Source organism: Oncorhynchus gorbuscha, linkage group LG06 (genome assembly GCF_021184085.1).
Source record: "Oncorhynchus gorbuscha isolate QuinsamMale2020 ecotype Even-year linkage group LG06, OgorEven_v1.0, whole genome shotgun sequence".
Taxonomy (NCBI): domain Eukaryota; kingdom Metazoa; phylum Chordata; class Actinopteri; order Salmoniformes; family Salmonidae; genus Oncorhynchus; species Oncorhynchus gorbuscha.
Window position 1 is genome coordinate 74,466,642 of NC_060178.1, and position 15,018 is coordinate 74,481,659.

General features: G+C 43.8%; 1 protein-coding gene across 2 annotated transcripts in view; it reads right to left on the reverse strand.

Moving 5' to 3' along the window:
* Positions 1-15,018, reverse strand: part of LOC124038318 (spectrin beta chain, non-erythrocytic 1) — a 112,786-nt gene that overhangs the window by 66,249 nt on the left and 31,519 nt on the right. Inside the window, exon 1 of one of the 2 annotated variants that reach the window (XM_046354048.1) lies at positions 6,595-7,195. The exons of the other annotated variant lie outside the window; for it this stretch is intronic. Within the exon in view, the coding sequence (XP_046210004.1) occupies positions 6,595-6,799 (205 nt within the window). The 5' untranslated portion in view covers positions 6,800-7,195. Of the gene's footprint in view, positions 1-6,594; positions 7,196-15,018 lie in introns of those variants that run through there. 2 annotated transcript variants of the gene reach the window in all.

A 15,018-nucleotide genomic window follows, 5' to 3' on the forward strand; every position in this document is an offset into this window, starting at 1 on the left:
CTGAGAGCACAAAGAGTGTACGATTTGAACTTTGTGACTTTGAAAGAGGGGTCTCAAAGGAGTTTAGGGAGGTGTGTTTGTCTCATTCACCAGATCTCAACCCAATTGAACACTTCTGGGAGATTCTAGACAGGCTCATGAGACAGTGTTTTCTAAATCAATCAAAATACCAAATTATATAATTTCTCATGGAAGAATGGTGTCGCATTCCTCCAATAGAGTTCCAGACACTTGTAGAATCTATGCCAAGGCGCATTGAAGCTGTTCTGGTGGCCCAACGCCCTATTAGGACACTTTATATAGGGGTTTCCCTTATTTTGGCAGTTACCTGTATGTGTTTGATGAAACACAGTCATACAGAAGACTGTATACTAGGTAATCACTAAGAATAAGACAAGCCTTCTGATGTAAAACAATAAAATTAAAAACATGACGCTGTTCACAGGGAATCTGGCGCAATCCTCAGTGTGACAAATATTACACGCAACTAATTAATCAAACTTCAAGCGCAACAAGCTAACGTTCTGAACAGAACCAAAATATTTAGACTGCTACATAATAGCTCAGATATGTCAATGTTTCCCACTCTTGTGTTTTAAGAAGCTCTGAAATCCTCCAATCATGTGGAACATAAGCTGTTCAGAAGATATTGGAGTTGTTATTCTGTTTAACGAATCACCCTTGGTGTAGTGAGGAGATGGCAGGCAGAGTCAACCACAGCGGAGTCATGAAGTCATATGGAGAGTGGGAGGGAGAGGAGAGGTGCAGGGCACATGCTAGTCATTCTCTCTGTTGCTTTAGGCATAGAGAAGACACTCCAAAGCAAACTAATTCACTGAGCGTTAAAGAGAAGCTTTCAGTCCTCATCTCAACCTCTTTAGGAAGGACCATGAGGCTTTTAAGACCTGATCTATATCACCTTTTACAGTGAAAAAAAAACAGTATATATATAGTTCAGTCTGCTGCTTTGGATAATAGGACGATAGGTTTCCCATATTGGAACTGGAGCGCATTCTGACTTACAACCTAATGCTATGGACTCCATGTCTTGGCAGTATTACTGATAAACATAACCCAGGTATGAAATGAAGTCTTACAAGAAACCATGTTTCCCCTTATACAGAGGCCAAGGCTGTGACATACGGGTTGGTGTGTGGGTGCTATTCTAGGAGGGGTAGAGCCCACAAGCCTGGAGATAGACAAGCTCATTATATCAAACATCTGTCTTTAATAAGAGAAGGGGGAGAAGAGATGGTGGAGAGAGAGAGGGGGGGGAAGGGGGGGGGTAGATAGAGGGTGGAAGGTTGGTGGATGTGCTTCTAAAACTAGAAGCTTTCCGACACCCTCTTATGTCAGACACACATGCAACTGACGCTCTCTCTCTTCCAACCACACCCTGTAGCGTATTGGAGACATGCGGACAGACAAAGACAGACCAGCCTGGTTGGCTTTAGCCTAACTCTGTTCACTCTCGCATGACTGTTATGAAGACTAACACAAACAGGGCTTTGGGCCATTTGACCTGGATCGTATAACATATCTAAACTCACATTCCCAACACATCCGGACCCAAGTCCCATGCTTCCGTGCCTTTCACCAGGGTGGAATGTGGGCTCACGCCCCAGTACTTACCATGACGTACCCTGTACTGATAATGTGGATGCCTTGCCTACACATGTACCAAGACTCAACACTACAAAATGTGTTTATTTTCTTCACAACACTAACCGCCAAGGTTCTTGACACAGAAGGTCATGTTAAGACAAACCTCTTCAATGGCTGTAACAAAGCTGCCTTTGCCTACCAGGGCTACTCAGCTGATCAGCCTGCCTCGCTCTGCTCTGTTGGAGTAGAGGTTTACCCTTGACTGGCCAACTGTTGCGATCTGAAAGAGGTGCCCTGCACATGTAGCAACATTTCAGTTGATTGGTGAAGCTGACCTTTGTTTTGAAGGAAGAAAATCAAACAGTCTGCTTGTTCTCTGACAGCCCTGTAAGAGAACAGGCAAGCCCAGTGTACCTACTATTAATCTCCTGGAAATGCTTTATCTTAACAAATGCTGACCACTTTCAGTGTTTTACTGTAAAATCTTCTTGTTAACAAGAAAATGTAACACACAATGTACGGTTTTACATTCCACAATGCCAAATTGAATGTAGTATTGGTACAAACAATCAAATAAACTCTAAGTAATGCAAAGACACAGAGTCAATATGAAACCTCAGAGAGAGTGTGAGAATGTACACAGGCAACATCTGAAAACCAGCACATAAACTGGGAACCGGGACACCCCACTGTCCATGCCCATCCACTCCAAAACACACTCAGGGCCAAGCAGGCCTTTCACAACCAATTACATTTGACAATACTGATACTATCCCAATCTGGGCCATCCAATGAGCTTGGCTCCTTTTCTGCTGCCTGGGTCGTTTTCCCTCTTGATAGCTGGATGAAAGAGGCTGCCTGTCATCTCAGCATTCCCAGTCTCTGTCACTCCACTCCCATTCATAACAGTCTGGGCCACACTGCATTGGCCTGGAGTTGATAGGCTGATACAACCCCCTTTGTTAGAGGGATCCGGAGGCCCCTGATGGGTTTTAGGGGGTTCCATGCAGTGTGGCTCAAAGGGTGTAAAGTCAGTTTCCTACAAGGCAGACATGGCCATTCACTCATTTCAACCAATGTCTCACCCTGTGGACTTTCTCTAATCAGAGAGTTGGGAATTGGAGCTAAAAGCGGAACAGAGGCAATGTTTCCCCTATATGCATTTAGCTAAATTGTGGCCGCCACTGCAAAGGAATGTAATTTCAAAAATTGGGATGGTAAAACATTTTCAGTGTAAACTTAAACCAATAAAACTAGATATAAAGGATGTCGAAAACATAATGGAGCAACAGTCACCAAAAATAAAAACTGAGAATCTAAAATTCCATGGGGCCCCCACTGATTTGTTATAATGTTTGAGTCACTCAGATGACATAAGAACATGGCAAAATGTGTAGAATTGCACGAAATTAGCTTTGAAACTGCAATTCTTATCTCAGCTTCATTACATGAAAAAAACATTTTTTTAGGAAACTAGCTTTAAAACTGTAAAATTCCCCCCCTCCCCATGTCAAAATGTGTAGAATTGCAGGACATTAGCTTTAAACTGCAATTTGTTTCTCAGCCCCAAGACAAAATGTCTACAATGTGTGCAGGAAACTTTAAAATAGCCCAATTTTGTCTCTGCGGGCAAGAGGAGGGAGTGTAAAACTGCACCATCGGCTAACCAAAACCACACAGTTAGGCTACATTTATCTGATACCTATAGCTAAACATGTTGGCCTGTACTGTGTAGCTATGTCAACCTGAACATGTAGGCCTGCACACTGTAGCTACGCCAACCTGAACCTGATGGCCTGAACTGTGTAGCTATGTCAACCTGAACATGTAGGCCTGCACACTGTAGCTACGCCAACCTGAACCTGATGGCCTGAACTGTGTAGCTATGTCAACCTGAACATGTAGGCCTGAACTGTGTAGCTATGTCAACCTGAACATGTAGGCCTGCACACTGTAGCTACGCCAACCTGAACCTGATGGCCTGAACTGTGTAGCTATGCCTCCATCACACCTGTATGGTGACATTATGTTTGATATCCATACAGTCTACAGCTCTTTAGAGCATTTTATGTCTTTCTTCCCTCCCAGAAGACATCACTATCCACACTAACTTTGTCTGCTGCCAAGGTCAATCATTTCCACCAGTGCCAGTACATTCATTGCCAGATAGACTCCTGAGGTCATATGATGGATAGAAAGATGAGGTAAGAAGTCAATGCAGCAACATAGTGTTTTTCTTTTTACCACATGTGATTTTCTTCTACCTCATGTTTGCTAACCAGGGCCTCCGTCATCGCTGTAATGGTCGACGTTATTTATGGATGTGCCGGTGGCCATTTTTAAATGAAGTTATAAGAGTGCCAAAGACCAGATTCCTCCTATTCTCTGACAAATCAATCATTCTAAGGCCAGTGGGAGGGCAGACACAAGGACTGCCCATTTCACCAGGTTGGTATAGTCTCCCCCTCTCTCTCTCTCCCTCTCTCTCTGGCCCTCCTTAACCTTCAGCACAGCTCCAGGAAACGCAAGATTTACACTTTCCACCGAGCTCATGTTTCACCATCTCGAGTCCAGGGAGCATAAAGAACTGTGTCACTATGGCCTCCCAGACATTCCAACCCTACATATCCACCCAGATGGACATATCATGTAGTGTGAAGTCTGAAGACATACTACCACCTGTGAAAGATGTACTACCACCAGTTAAACACACGTCACTTGACAGATATTCTGTTTCTCATTATAGTCTCATTGCGGCACAAATCGAAAACACATTCAGCCAGACTTGGAACCAAGAGCCTCCTCTTCCCTCTGCAACTATTCGATATATAGTACAATCAAATTAGCACAACAGGTATGGTTTTCCACTGAGTCATTGATTGAATTGCGCTGGGAATGCAGCAATGACTGGCCCTTTCATAAAGATGCCAACTTCCTTCCTCTTTCACCCTGTCTATTTTAGAAGACTTGTTTATTCATTCATCATGGCCCCTACAGCACACAGGGGCAGTGCAGGAAGAGTCTGTCAGTGGTGTTACCAGGCTGATAACTGTCTTGTACCAAGCAACAGTTAGGCGCTAGAGCTGACTCCTAGCCAAATGGACTGGCCTCAGAAACCAGACCCAAAACAATAAAGACTGGAATTGTCTGTCAATGTATCAGTGCCTTCATGTCCAGTACTAAACACCAAAGTGGGTACACACAGAGAGCTTATCATAAGCTAGTGTTCTCCATGCTGGACCCAGACAGAAATATGTAGCTGAATGGGACAATAGTTCATTGGGTCAGCACCTTTCTCTGGCACCCTTCTCTGTACAGAGAAAGCTAATGCAGAAGACCAATAAGCGACAGACCAATCTGCCACGTTTCAACACTACATTATCTCAGCGATGCCACAATACTTGGGCGGTATCCCCCCCTGTCCCTGTCCCATGTCTCTGTGTGGAGTGAAAGCACTGTGCTGTCAGGGCTGCAGGTATTCATATTAAATCAGGGGAGACTCAGTCTCACAGTGACATTGGCTCGTAACAAATTATTCATCACATGCTTCGTAAACAACAGGTGAACTGTTTATGGACCCTTCCCAACAATGCAGAGAGGAAAATAGAGAAATAATTAAAAAAAATAGTAAAATGAGGAATAAATACACAATGAGTAACGATAACAGAGACTCCTCTGGAGTCATGGGTTCCATAGGGTGTCTGAAGATGTTCAGAGGCACTAGCATGCTAATGAAACCACAGAGGAGACTGCCAGGAAAACATATCATTCACCAATACCTAATCTCAAAGATATTTCATTATGCAAGCCATTATGCAAGAAATCTCAATATCTCAATATCATAAGTCAACACACTCATTCATTCCTGGCGCCTGCGATAATGTACCAGTCTGTGCGTACACGTACTGTATAATGCTGTTTGCATGAGATTGTGTGCCCCCTGCTTCAACCCAGCCCTCGTGCTCCAGTTGTGACCTCCTTGTATTTCACAGCTCTGAGCACAAGACAACAACCAACCCCCACAGGATCCCAGTCAACAAACAGCATCTTGCCCACAGAAATAACAGATGTCAACAGATGATCGGAGGCTATACAAGGCTTCGTTTGTAACGTAGAGTGAGACATGACTTCTGTCTCAGCTAAGATGGGGAGTCGTGTTTGTTCTTTAGGTTTTGCCCATGAGAAAGGGAACGAGAGCAGCACTGACAGACCCAAACATACACACACTTAAATGAGCCGGCAGGGCTGTGGAATGCAGGTAGACTGCACGGGACAGAGAGGGGCTCAAATGCTCTTCCCGCTGTTCGGAGTATGCTCAGTGGAGCGTGCTCCATTACAGCCCTCTTTCATCCTATAATGTGCTGCAAAACAAGACGTGAGGCTCCTCCTGTCTGGTTAACAACTCCACAACACACCGTCTAACAAGGAGCAATGCCAGGGCTCTCCTCCATGCTGCTTACAAAGCAACACAGGAGAACACCGCCCCTCCCACTTCTCTTCGCCTGCCATTGTCGTCTTGGAACAGCCAGTCAGCTGCAGCCATGCTGTCTGGTCTGAAAGGCGATATTTTAAATGGCTCTTTCCTTTTACCCCATCGTCTCCCTAAAAAGGTGTCTCTGTACACGTGTAGCTGATATCCAGTCTTCCTCTTTTCCCACCCTGCACTACCTCATCAATATTTCATTAGGTGATGGATGGCGTCTGTCATTGCCTCATGATCCACCAGCCCTCTCCCTCGTAGGAATTAGAGGATGCTGCGACCCTCTCCTATCACTGACAGACAATGCAAAACAAAGACGGGAAAGACCTTACATCCCCGGGCATCCTGAGATTCACAACTGCTTCCCCACACCATGAAATCACATCTTTATGAACCGGATACTACAGACCATCCCATTTGTCAGCTATCATCCGCAACTTTAGCGTGCATAGCAACGCTGGTAAACAAAGCCCTGGGCTCTGCTCTGCCTTCCTCCCTACTTATCTTACCTTGCAGCTGCTTAAATCGGCCCTCGAGTTGGTTGTAGTTGAAGGCAGCCTGTTTAGCAGAGTAGCCCGGATCAGGGCCAGGGCTGGAGGCAAGAGAGGGGCCGGGCCCAGAGGAAGGGGACAGGGGCCCTGGGGAGTGGGACCCTGGAAAGACGGGCCCTGGGGACAAGGGGCCAGGCATGCTGGTCGCCCTCTGTAGCTCCATCAGTCCAGTAGAAAATAAGGGCTGGAGAGAAGAAGGGTTCGCTGGTCCCCCTCCTTCTAAAAAACAATGTCCAGTGGTGGTCCCTGTAAAGGTTAGCTGGGAGAGTCCCTCTCTGGGTGATCGTGCAGCAGTTAGCCCCGAGGTGAAATGCTGGCTCAGCAGCACCACAGCATCATACTCGTCTCAGTCTTCTGTCCTCCCCTACTCTATCATCCCCCCCATCTTCGCACAGCACAAGCAGCTTGCTGACACTAACACGCACAGTGAGAACGATAAAGTGCTCCGTTCCAATATGGTAAAAGCCACAGGGAGAGAGACAGAGTGAGAGTGAGAGTGAGAGAGAGAGAGAGAGGGAAGCAGAGAAAGCACGCTGGACTCTGTACTCCTGCAATGAGCGAAGGGCTGCTTAAACACTGCACACCTTTTACAAACCTTAGGGAGGGGGGAGGAGCCAGCAACCTGGAATTCCTTCAGCAGCCACTCACAGTCCTTGTGTTCAGTGGTGATGTCACAGCCTCATTACCAAAAGGGGGAGTGGGAGGGAGGAGCAGAGGGGAGTGGTGGGCTGTACCAAATGGAAATGGAAAGGGGGAGGGGGAGACTTGGCCATGACCTTCCCCATTTCTAAGTACATTTGTTATTTTAAGAGACAAAACATCCCCTAATATTTCACTGATGCGTAGACAGGCTCATGCACAAAAAAACAAACTTCCTGACTGTGTTTTACCAGCACGTCCTGTTAGAGTTCATTGCTAGCCCCCCCCACCCTCACCGTTTCACATTAGTGTGTGGGCCTTACAAAAATGCACTGGCTTTTGAATGGCCAGACAAAGCCAGAAGAATAAGGAGCTCTCATAGTGAGCTCTGTGTAATAATATCCTAGACAGTGAACTGGACCCAAAGTGCAGGCAGGTCTCTCCAGTCTTCTCTCCTTTCCTCTTCATTATTTAGCCATGTAGTCCGCCTGACCCACCGATTGAAGTGAGGGGTTATTATATAATCCCAGAGCACAAAATAAGCCATTTACTGATCAGAAAAACATTGAATCCTCAATATTCCCACCCATCTGAAAACCCTTTGCCGGAAAGCCCCCCTTTTAGACCATTTCAAAGCTGGCCTTTCTTAAATTCCAGGCATTTTAATGGTATGGAATTTCTTCACTAGCTTTAAATGGAAGGCATGGCTTTTAGGGGATAAAAGGTTTCTACTTCCCAAACCTCATGTGAATTCAACCACGCTGGGCCCATTACTCCTGGCAATGTATTTATACTGTAACATATCTTAACATTGCTGTATGTTTTCACAGGGCAGTCAGTCTAATGTGATTATACGTACTGAAAACCATTCCAGGTTTGGCCCGGGCCAGCCTGGCATAGCATGGCGGGGGAGGCGCTTCCAGATTAGGTTTTATATACAAACCCTTTGAAAGTTGGGTGAGTGGGGTATCTCTGTGCTGTAAATAATGAGTGTGGGAGGTAAATGCACGGTGATAGCCGAATGAGCAAGGTAAACATGAGCAGTGAAAGGGGGCTGTTTATAGTAGTCAATAGTGAAGTGAAAAAAGCTGAATGTCCGAGGGGAAAAGAGTATGGACCAAATGAAAACTCCGTATGAACTGCCTCAATTTCCTGTATGGTTAGAGCACAAATCACAAGGCCTCCTCGTGAATCGCCTCTGAGGCTCCTCTTCTGAATAGTGTGTTTGAGTGGAACATTCCGTTCAAAAAACATCCCTCTCCTCTCCACTGTTTTTTTTTTTTTTTTTTTTTACCTTTATTTAACTAGGCAAGTCAGTTAAGAACAAATTATTATTTTCAATGACCGCCTAGGAACAGTGGGTTAACTGCCTGTTCAGGGGCAGAACGACAGATTTGTACCTTGTCAGCTCAGGGGTTTGAACTTGGAACCTTCCGGTTACTAGTTCAACGCTCTATCCACTAGTCTACCCTGCCGCGCCTGTTTAACTAAATACTCCCTCACTTAAATAGCAGAACCCTCACCTGAAACAGTTTCTATTTTATCTAATTAACGCATGCAAGAGCAAAACCTCACTACAATGTCCCGTGAGGATGTTGCAAATGCTTTTCACAAAGAAGGTCCTGGGGGACAGACAACCACGTGATCTTAATCATACCCCGCCAACCAAGAGAGTGAAGCAGTGAAATATCACTCGACAGCCACTCTTTTTGGCATGTGCTACACGACAGACATGCCTCTACAGCCTTTGTACTGCCTTTGTACTGTAATCCACAACGGCGCACCAGCGGCGACAAAAGAAACTCATTATACTTCATTATAGATGCCACAAAGTCAATCAACCAATGTGTTACTTGATAAGCGCCTTCCTTTTGCTTCTCTGTTAACTAAATGCTTCCATAAAAATGGTAAACCAGAGACCTGCTAAGGCACAGACTCAAACACACAGGCACTCTACATAGCCCATACATAATCTAGATTAGAAGCTACATGGGGTCAGCCATGAGACAGCTATGACAGGTGGAGGTGGTACGAGGCCAGTGGGTTGCTAAGAAACCTGGCCCTGCTGACACAGCCTTCACTGGGCTCCACAGTGATGCGTTAAGGACACAAACTTGTAAAGCCATCGTGGAGAATTTCACAAGAGCACTCCGCTTCATCCCTGTCGAATGTAAATTTTATTCTTATGAGTTCAGCTCCTGCCAGAGAGATTGATGAACATCTTTACTGAGCCAGAGTCAGAGTCCACTCCACACACATTCTCGTCTTTCTCTTATATTTGGGACATGATACACCTCCCCCAGACCTGGCGAGTCTGTCTGAGTCGGGGGCTTCCTGTTTTAATGTGTACATTTTGGAATGCAAAGAATGTTAGGAGCAGGGGGGCTTGGGGTGGGTGCTCAGCAGCATAAAGACTCTTTAAGATGGGAGGAGAGGAGGCTGCCATGGCTAGTTTTATTTATTTAACGTCTTGGCTGGGCCAGCTTTTCAGAATGTGGCGATTGCTTTTAAGAGCTCCTCTCCTCAACTCCACAGCCATTCTTGTGACCTCCGCACGGGTTATTCCTGGACCTTCCAGGGTCAAGCAGAGCGAAGTTTACCAGAAACACAGCAGGGATACTGCCAAGATTACAAACAGGTCAAATTGAAAGGGTGTAAAAAACAAACCACAAACACTATTACTGGAAACCAGCATCCCGCAGTGCAGACTGTCTTAGCAAATGCAGGGGGTTCTTCATGATTATTTACCATCGCAGACAGACATTCACACACCGACCTCTTGGCTGTTGGGCGTATTCTCATACTGTACACTACTGTACATACCATACCCTAACTTGGGATTAGCTCCACACTGAATATGTAGTTAGCCATACATACACACTCCCTCGCTCCTTCCTTCAGTGTAAGGAGATACAGATCTGTTTCTAAAGAGATCAGTGCAGTTAGCCGCAAGTGGTTTCAGATTTGCCTACCTATCATATGCACACTGTGGAGCTGAAACACACCAGGCCATACGCACTGTTCAGGAGAAAACTAGCCTGTGCCTCAGGAAGGGGCATCAGTTTACACCATAGATTTGATAGGTTTACACAGACATGTTAGTTTGATCAAACACAAGACCTGGCACCTCCTAAGTCATTCTGTATCCTTGAACAGCATGGTTTAGTGTGTTGGCGGGGTGCATTATGTAATGTATTTATTTATTTTTATTTAAATAGGCAAGTCAGTTAAGAACAAATTCTTATTTTACAATGACAGCCTAACCCTCCCCTTACCTGGACGACGCTGGGCCAATTGTGCCCTGCCCTACACTGTACAGCTAACCTTGACTGCAACTGCTGGACGACATTTTGAGAGGTGATTCTGAATTGCAGATTTTACTTAAATACAGTATGGATAGTTACAATTAACCTAAATAATGCCTATAAATACATGTTTCACAACTAACATTGTGAGAAAATGGCAATATTCCATATTAAACTGCTGACATAGGCAGAACCACACTGGCTGCATAACTGATGATGAACACCTCTGAAAAAAGGGGCAGGCATGTGTGAGTGATGTAAGCGCAGGCACCTCCATTAAGTGACGAGCAAGGAGCAGAATGCCACCGCCACTGCAACGTTAAACTCACATCTGGCCAGCAAATGCTAAGAGGGAGCGGGGGAGAGGGAGTGAGAGAGAGTGAACGAAAGAGAGAAAAAAGCAAGGGTAGGGCGGAGAGAAAGGGTTTGTACTGCACAAACATCAGGTCAGTATAAAGATAGATTACATGAATGGTGCAGTAATCAATTAAATCAGATCTGCTTAATTCGAAAACAGGGGAAAGTAATAATACCATGCAACATAATAACCGGTGATACATGAACAATATAACTCAGACCTAACAATACAAATTATGCTATATACAGTATTCAAGCAATAAGGCCCCAGAGGGTGTGGTATATGGCCAATATACCACAGCTAAGGGCTGTTATTATGCACGACAGCCGTGCTATATAGGCCATATACCACAAACCCGAGGTACCTTATTGCTGTTATAAACTGGTTACCAATGTAATTAGAGCATTAAAAATAAATGTTTTGCCATACCCGTGGTATACCACGGCTGTCAGCCAATCAGCATTTCAGAGCTCGAACCACCCAGTTTATAATGGCCAATATACCATTCTAAGGGCTGTTCTTATGCACGACCCAAAGTGGAGTGCCTGGATACAGCCTTTAGTGTCATGTTTTGTCTTATATTGTCTTGTCATTTTGCTTTTCCTTCTGTTCGTTTTCCCCCTGCTGGTCTTTTTAGGTTCGTTCCCTTTTTTCTCTCTCCCTCCCTCTCTCTCTTCTCTCTATCGTTCCGTTCCTGCTCCCAGCTGTTCCTATTCCCCTAATCAATCATTTAGTCTTTTCACACCTGTTCCCTATCTTTTCCCCTGATTAGAGTCCCTATTTCTCCCCTTGTTTTCCGTTTCTGTCCTGTCGGATCCTTGTATATTGTTCACCGTGCTGTGTCTTTGTATCGCCCTGTCGTGTCGTGTTTCCCTCAGATGCTGCGTGGTGAGCAGGTGTCTGAGTCTGCTACGGTCAAGTGCCTTCCCGAGGCAACCTACAGTTTATGATCGAGTCTCCAGTCTGTTCTCGTCATTACGAGTGGAATTGTTTTTTATGCTTTATTTACCGCTCCGATTTGTCTAGGAGTATTGCATATTTCCTTTACTGGATTAAAGACTCTGTTTTCGCCAAGTCGCTTTTGGGTCCTCATTCACCTGCATAACATTTAGTCATGGTATAATGGCCATATGCAACAAACCCCAGAGGTTCCTTATTGGTATTTTAAACTGGTTGCTAGTGGGCACCAATATCGATAATTCTATATGATATCAATATCGTTTGATATCGATATGACTGAGGCATGTCGTTTAATACTTATTTTACCCCGCTTTCTACACTCTTTTGTAAAAAAAAAACATCGCACCAGCATTTGCTGCCACACTCGGCGGATAGCTAGCAAAGCAAAGACATAGCATGGGTTCACCAATGAGACCAGCTCACTAACTTTAATACAACAAAAAGGTTGTCAAAATAGGCAAGACAATGGTCCACAATGTATTTCATGTTTCATATTCTGAACAAAAATATAGGCTCTATCCAGGCACTCCGCTTTGGGTCATGCATAAGAACAGTCCTTAGAAATCGTTTATTGGCCATTATCAAACTGGGTGGTTCGAGCTCTGAAATGCTGATTGGCTGACAGTCGTGGTATACCACGGGTATGACAAAACATTTATTTTTAATGCACTAATTATGGTAAAACATGTTATAAACTGGTTACTGAACAAAGATATAAAAGCAAAGATTTTACTGAGTTACAGTTCATATAAGGAAATCAGTCAACTGAAATTAATTCATTAGTCCCTAATCTATTGATTTCACATGACTGTTTAATGCTGTTTAATCAACTTCTTGATACACCTGCCAGGTGTATCTTGGCAAAGGAAAAATGCTCCCTAACAGGGATGTAAACAAATTTGTGAACACAATTTCAGAGAAATAAGCTTTTTGTGCATGTGGAACATTTTTGGGATATTTTATTTCAGCTCATGAAACATGGGACCAACATTTCACGTTTCGTTTATATTTTTAAGTATACATACATGCTCAGTTGGTAGAGCATGGCGCTTGTAACGCCAGGGTAGTGGGTTCGATCCCCGGGACCACCCATACGTAGAATGTATGCACACATGACTGTAAGTCGCTTTGGATAAAAGCGTCTGCTAAATGGCATATATTATTATTATATTATTTGCTCTCCATGAGTCAACCGCCTTCACCTGCTAACTAACTAGACAGCTAGCCCACAAACAGTTATAGAACAAAATAGCAGGCTAACAACTGCTGGTGGAAAACTTATTCACGAGCTAGCTAGACTGTTGGAGCATTGTAAGAAAGCAAATTTGTACCATGTATGTATTCTTTACATTATTTCTGTTTATGCTTGTGCACACATCATCTGGTTTTAACAAACATGTTTGTAGTTAGCCAACTTTATTTTATTTTTTCATCTGCTTTAGCGAACGTTACCTAATCCCCTTCAGCTAGATGGTAGCTAACTAGCTAGCCAAGTAGCTAACGTTAGTGTCACACCTTGGCCATAGAGGCTTTTTTTTCTCTATTTTGGTTAGGCTAGGGTGGACATTATATGTCCTTTCTATGTCTTGGCCTGGTATGGTTCTCAATCAGGGACAGCTGTCTATCGTTGTCTCTGATTGAGAGCCATACTTAGGTACCCTTTTCCCCCACCTGTTTTGAGGGAGGTTAATTTAGACTTTGTTCAGGGCACATAGCGTCACGGTTTGGTTTGTTTTTGTTTTGTCTGCGTCATTTTTAAATAAAGAAAATGTACGCTTACCATGCTGCACCTTGGTCCAGTCCTTCAGCCAGCTGTGACAGTTAGTGACTAGCCCACAAATCAGTGGTGGAACCCACCTGACAAAATAGCCAGCTAGCACATGGTAAGATATATGGATATTTGTACCATACATATATTATTTGCATTATGTGTAGTTTAAAGTAACTGCCCAGTAAAAATATAACTTTTAAAAGATATTATTCCGTTAACTCATATCCAAAGAAATTTGACTCGTTCTATACTGGTACGTGGCCAAAGCATTAATTGGAGAGAGAAATATTTTTTTTAAACAACTCAAACTTTTATCTCAAACAGAACATTGATAAAATGTGTTCTATTTCCTCATAGAACATGATGTCATCTCGCTAAGGATGTCGACCTGGCCAAACAGCGGCCTAGAGAAGGAAGAGCTGGCCAAATCAGTGGTCTACTAGATCAACTCTCTCCTACAGATCAGATTTTTTGCTAATCCGACAAAGACGGAATGGGCACAAAATGTATAGCTAGAAATTTAGCTCCAGATTTGGTATAGGGGTACAGCTAAATTAGTTTACTCCAATTTAGGTCTAGCTAGCTAGCCAGTCAGTTTGCTTGTTCAAATTTGGAGCAGTTTGAGCTCTCATCAGATGACAACAACTATGGTGGCTCATAAGGAACCGAAACCACGTTATGATGTGATATAACATTTTTTTAAATATATATATATGATATTGATATGAAAAAAATGGCAACTGATTAGGCTTGGGCCAAATGCTGTATATTCCATAAACCGGGGTATTTTGAAATACCCACGGTATGATTTTCCACCCACCCATTTTTGTAGTTGAGCCAGTCACAAATTCAATACTATTGTTTGACAGCTAAATATCTTATAACTAACTAGAAGTTAACTAAGACATGCCAAATACATTTTCTTCAGCTCAGGGCTCCAGCTATGCATTTGGTTTGCTAACTTGCTAAATCAAGCTTCTTGGTTTCAGTACAGACAAACAATCCCCTCCTAGATCAAGTGTGAGTAGCCCTTTATTAAGATATTTATGAGCTGGGTTGTCTGTCCTTGCAAATAGTTTATATTCTCTTGCGCAAGTTAGCATTTAGCTAGCATCCGCTATAGGACTTCACTACTACTTTGTTAGCATTTTCTTTTCAGGAAATAAATAGTGCCCTATGTGTGCCCTGCCGGTTATACCTTACACCCCGATGTGGTACAGGAACAGAATGAAAGTATGGAAATCTTGATACTGCCCAACCCTACAACTGATATCGATATGGAATTTCCACATATTAGTGCCCATCCCTACTGGTTACAAACATAAATACAACAGTAAAAAAGTATTTTT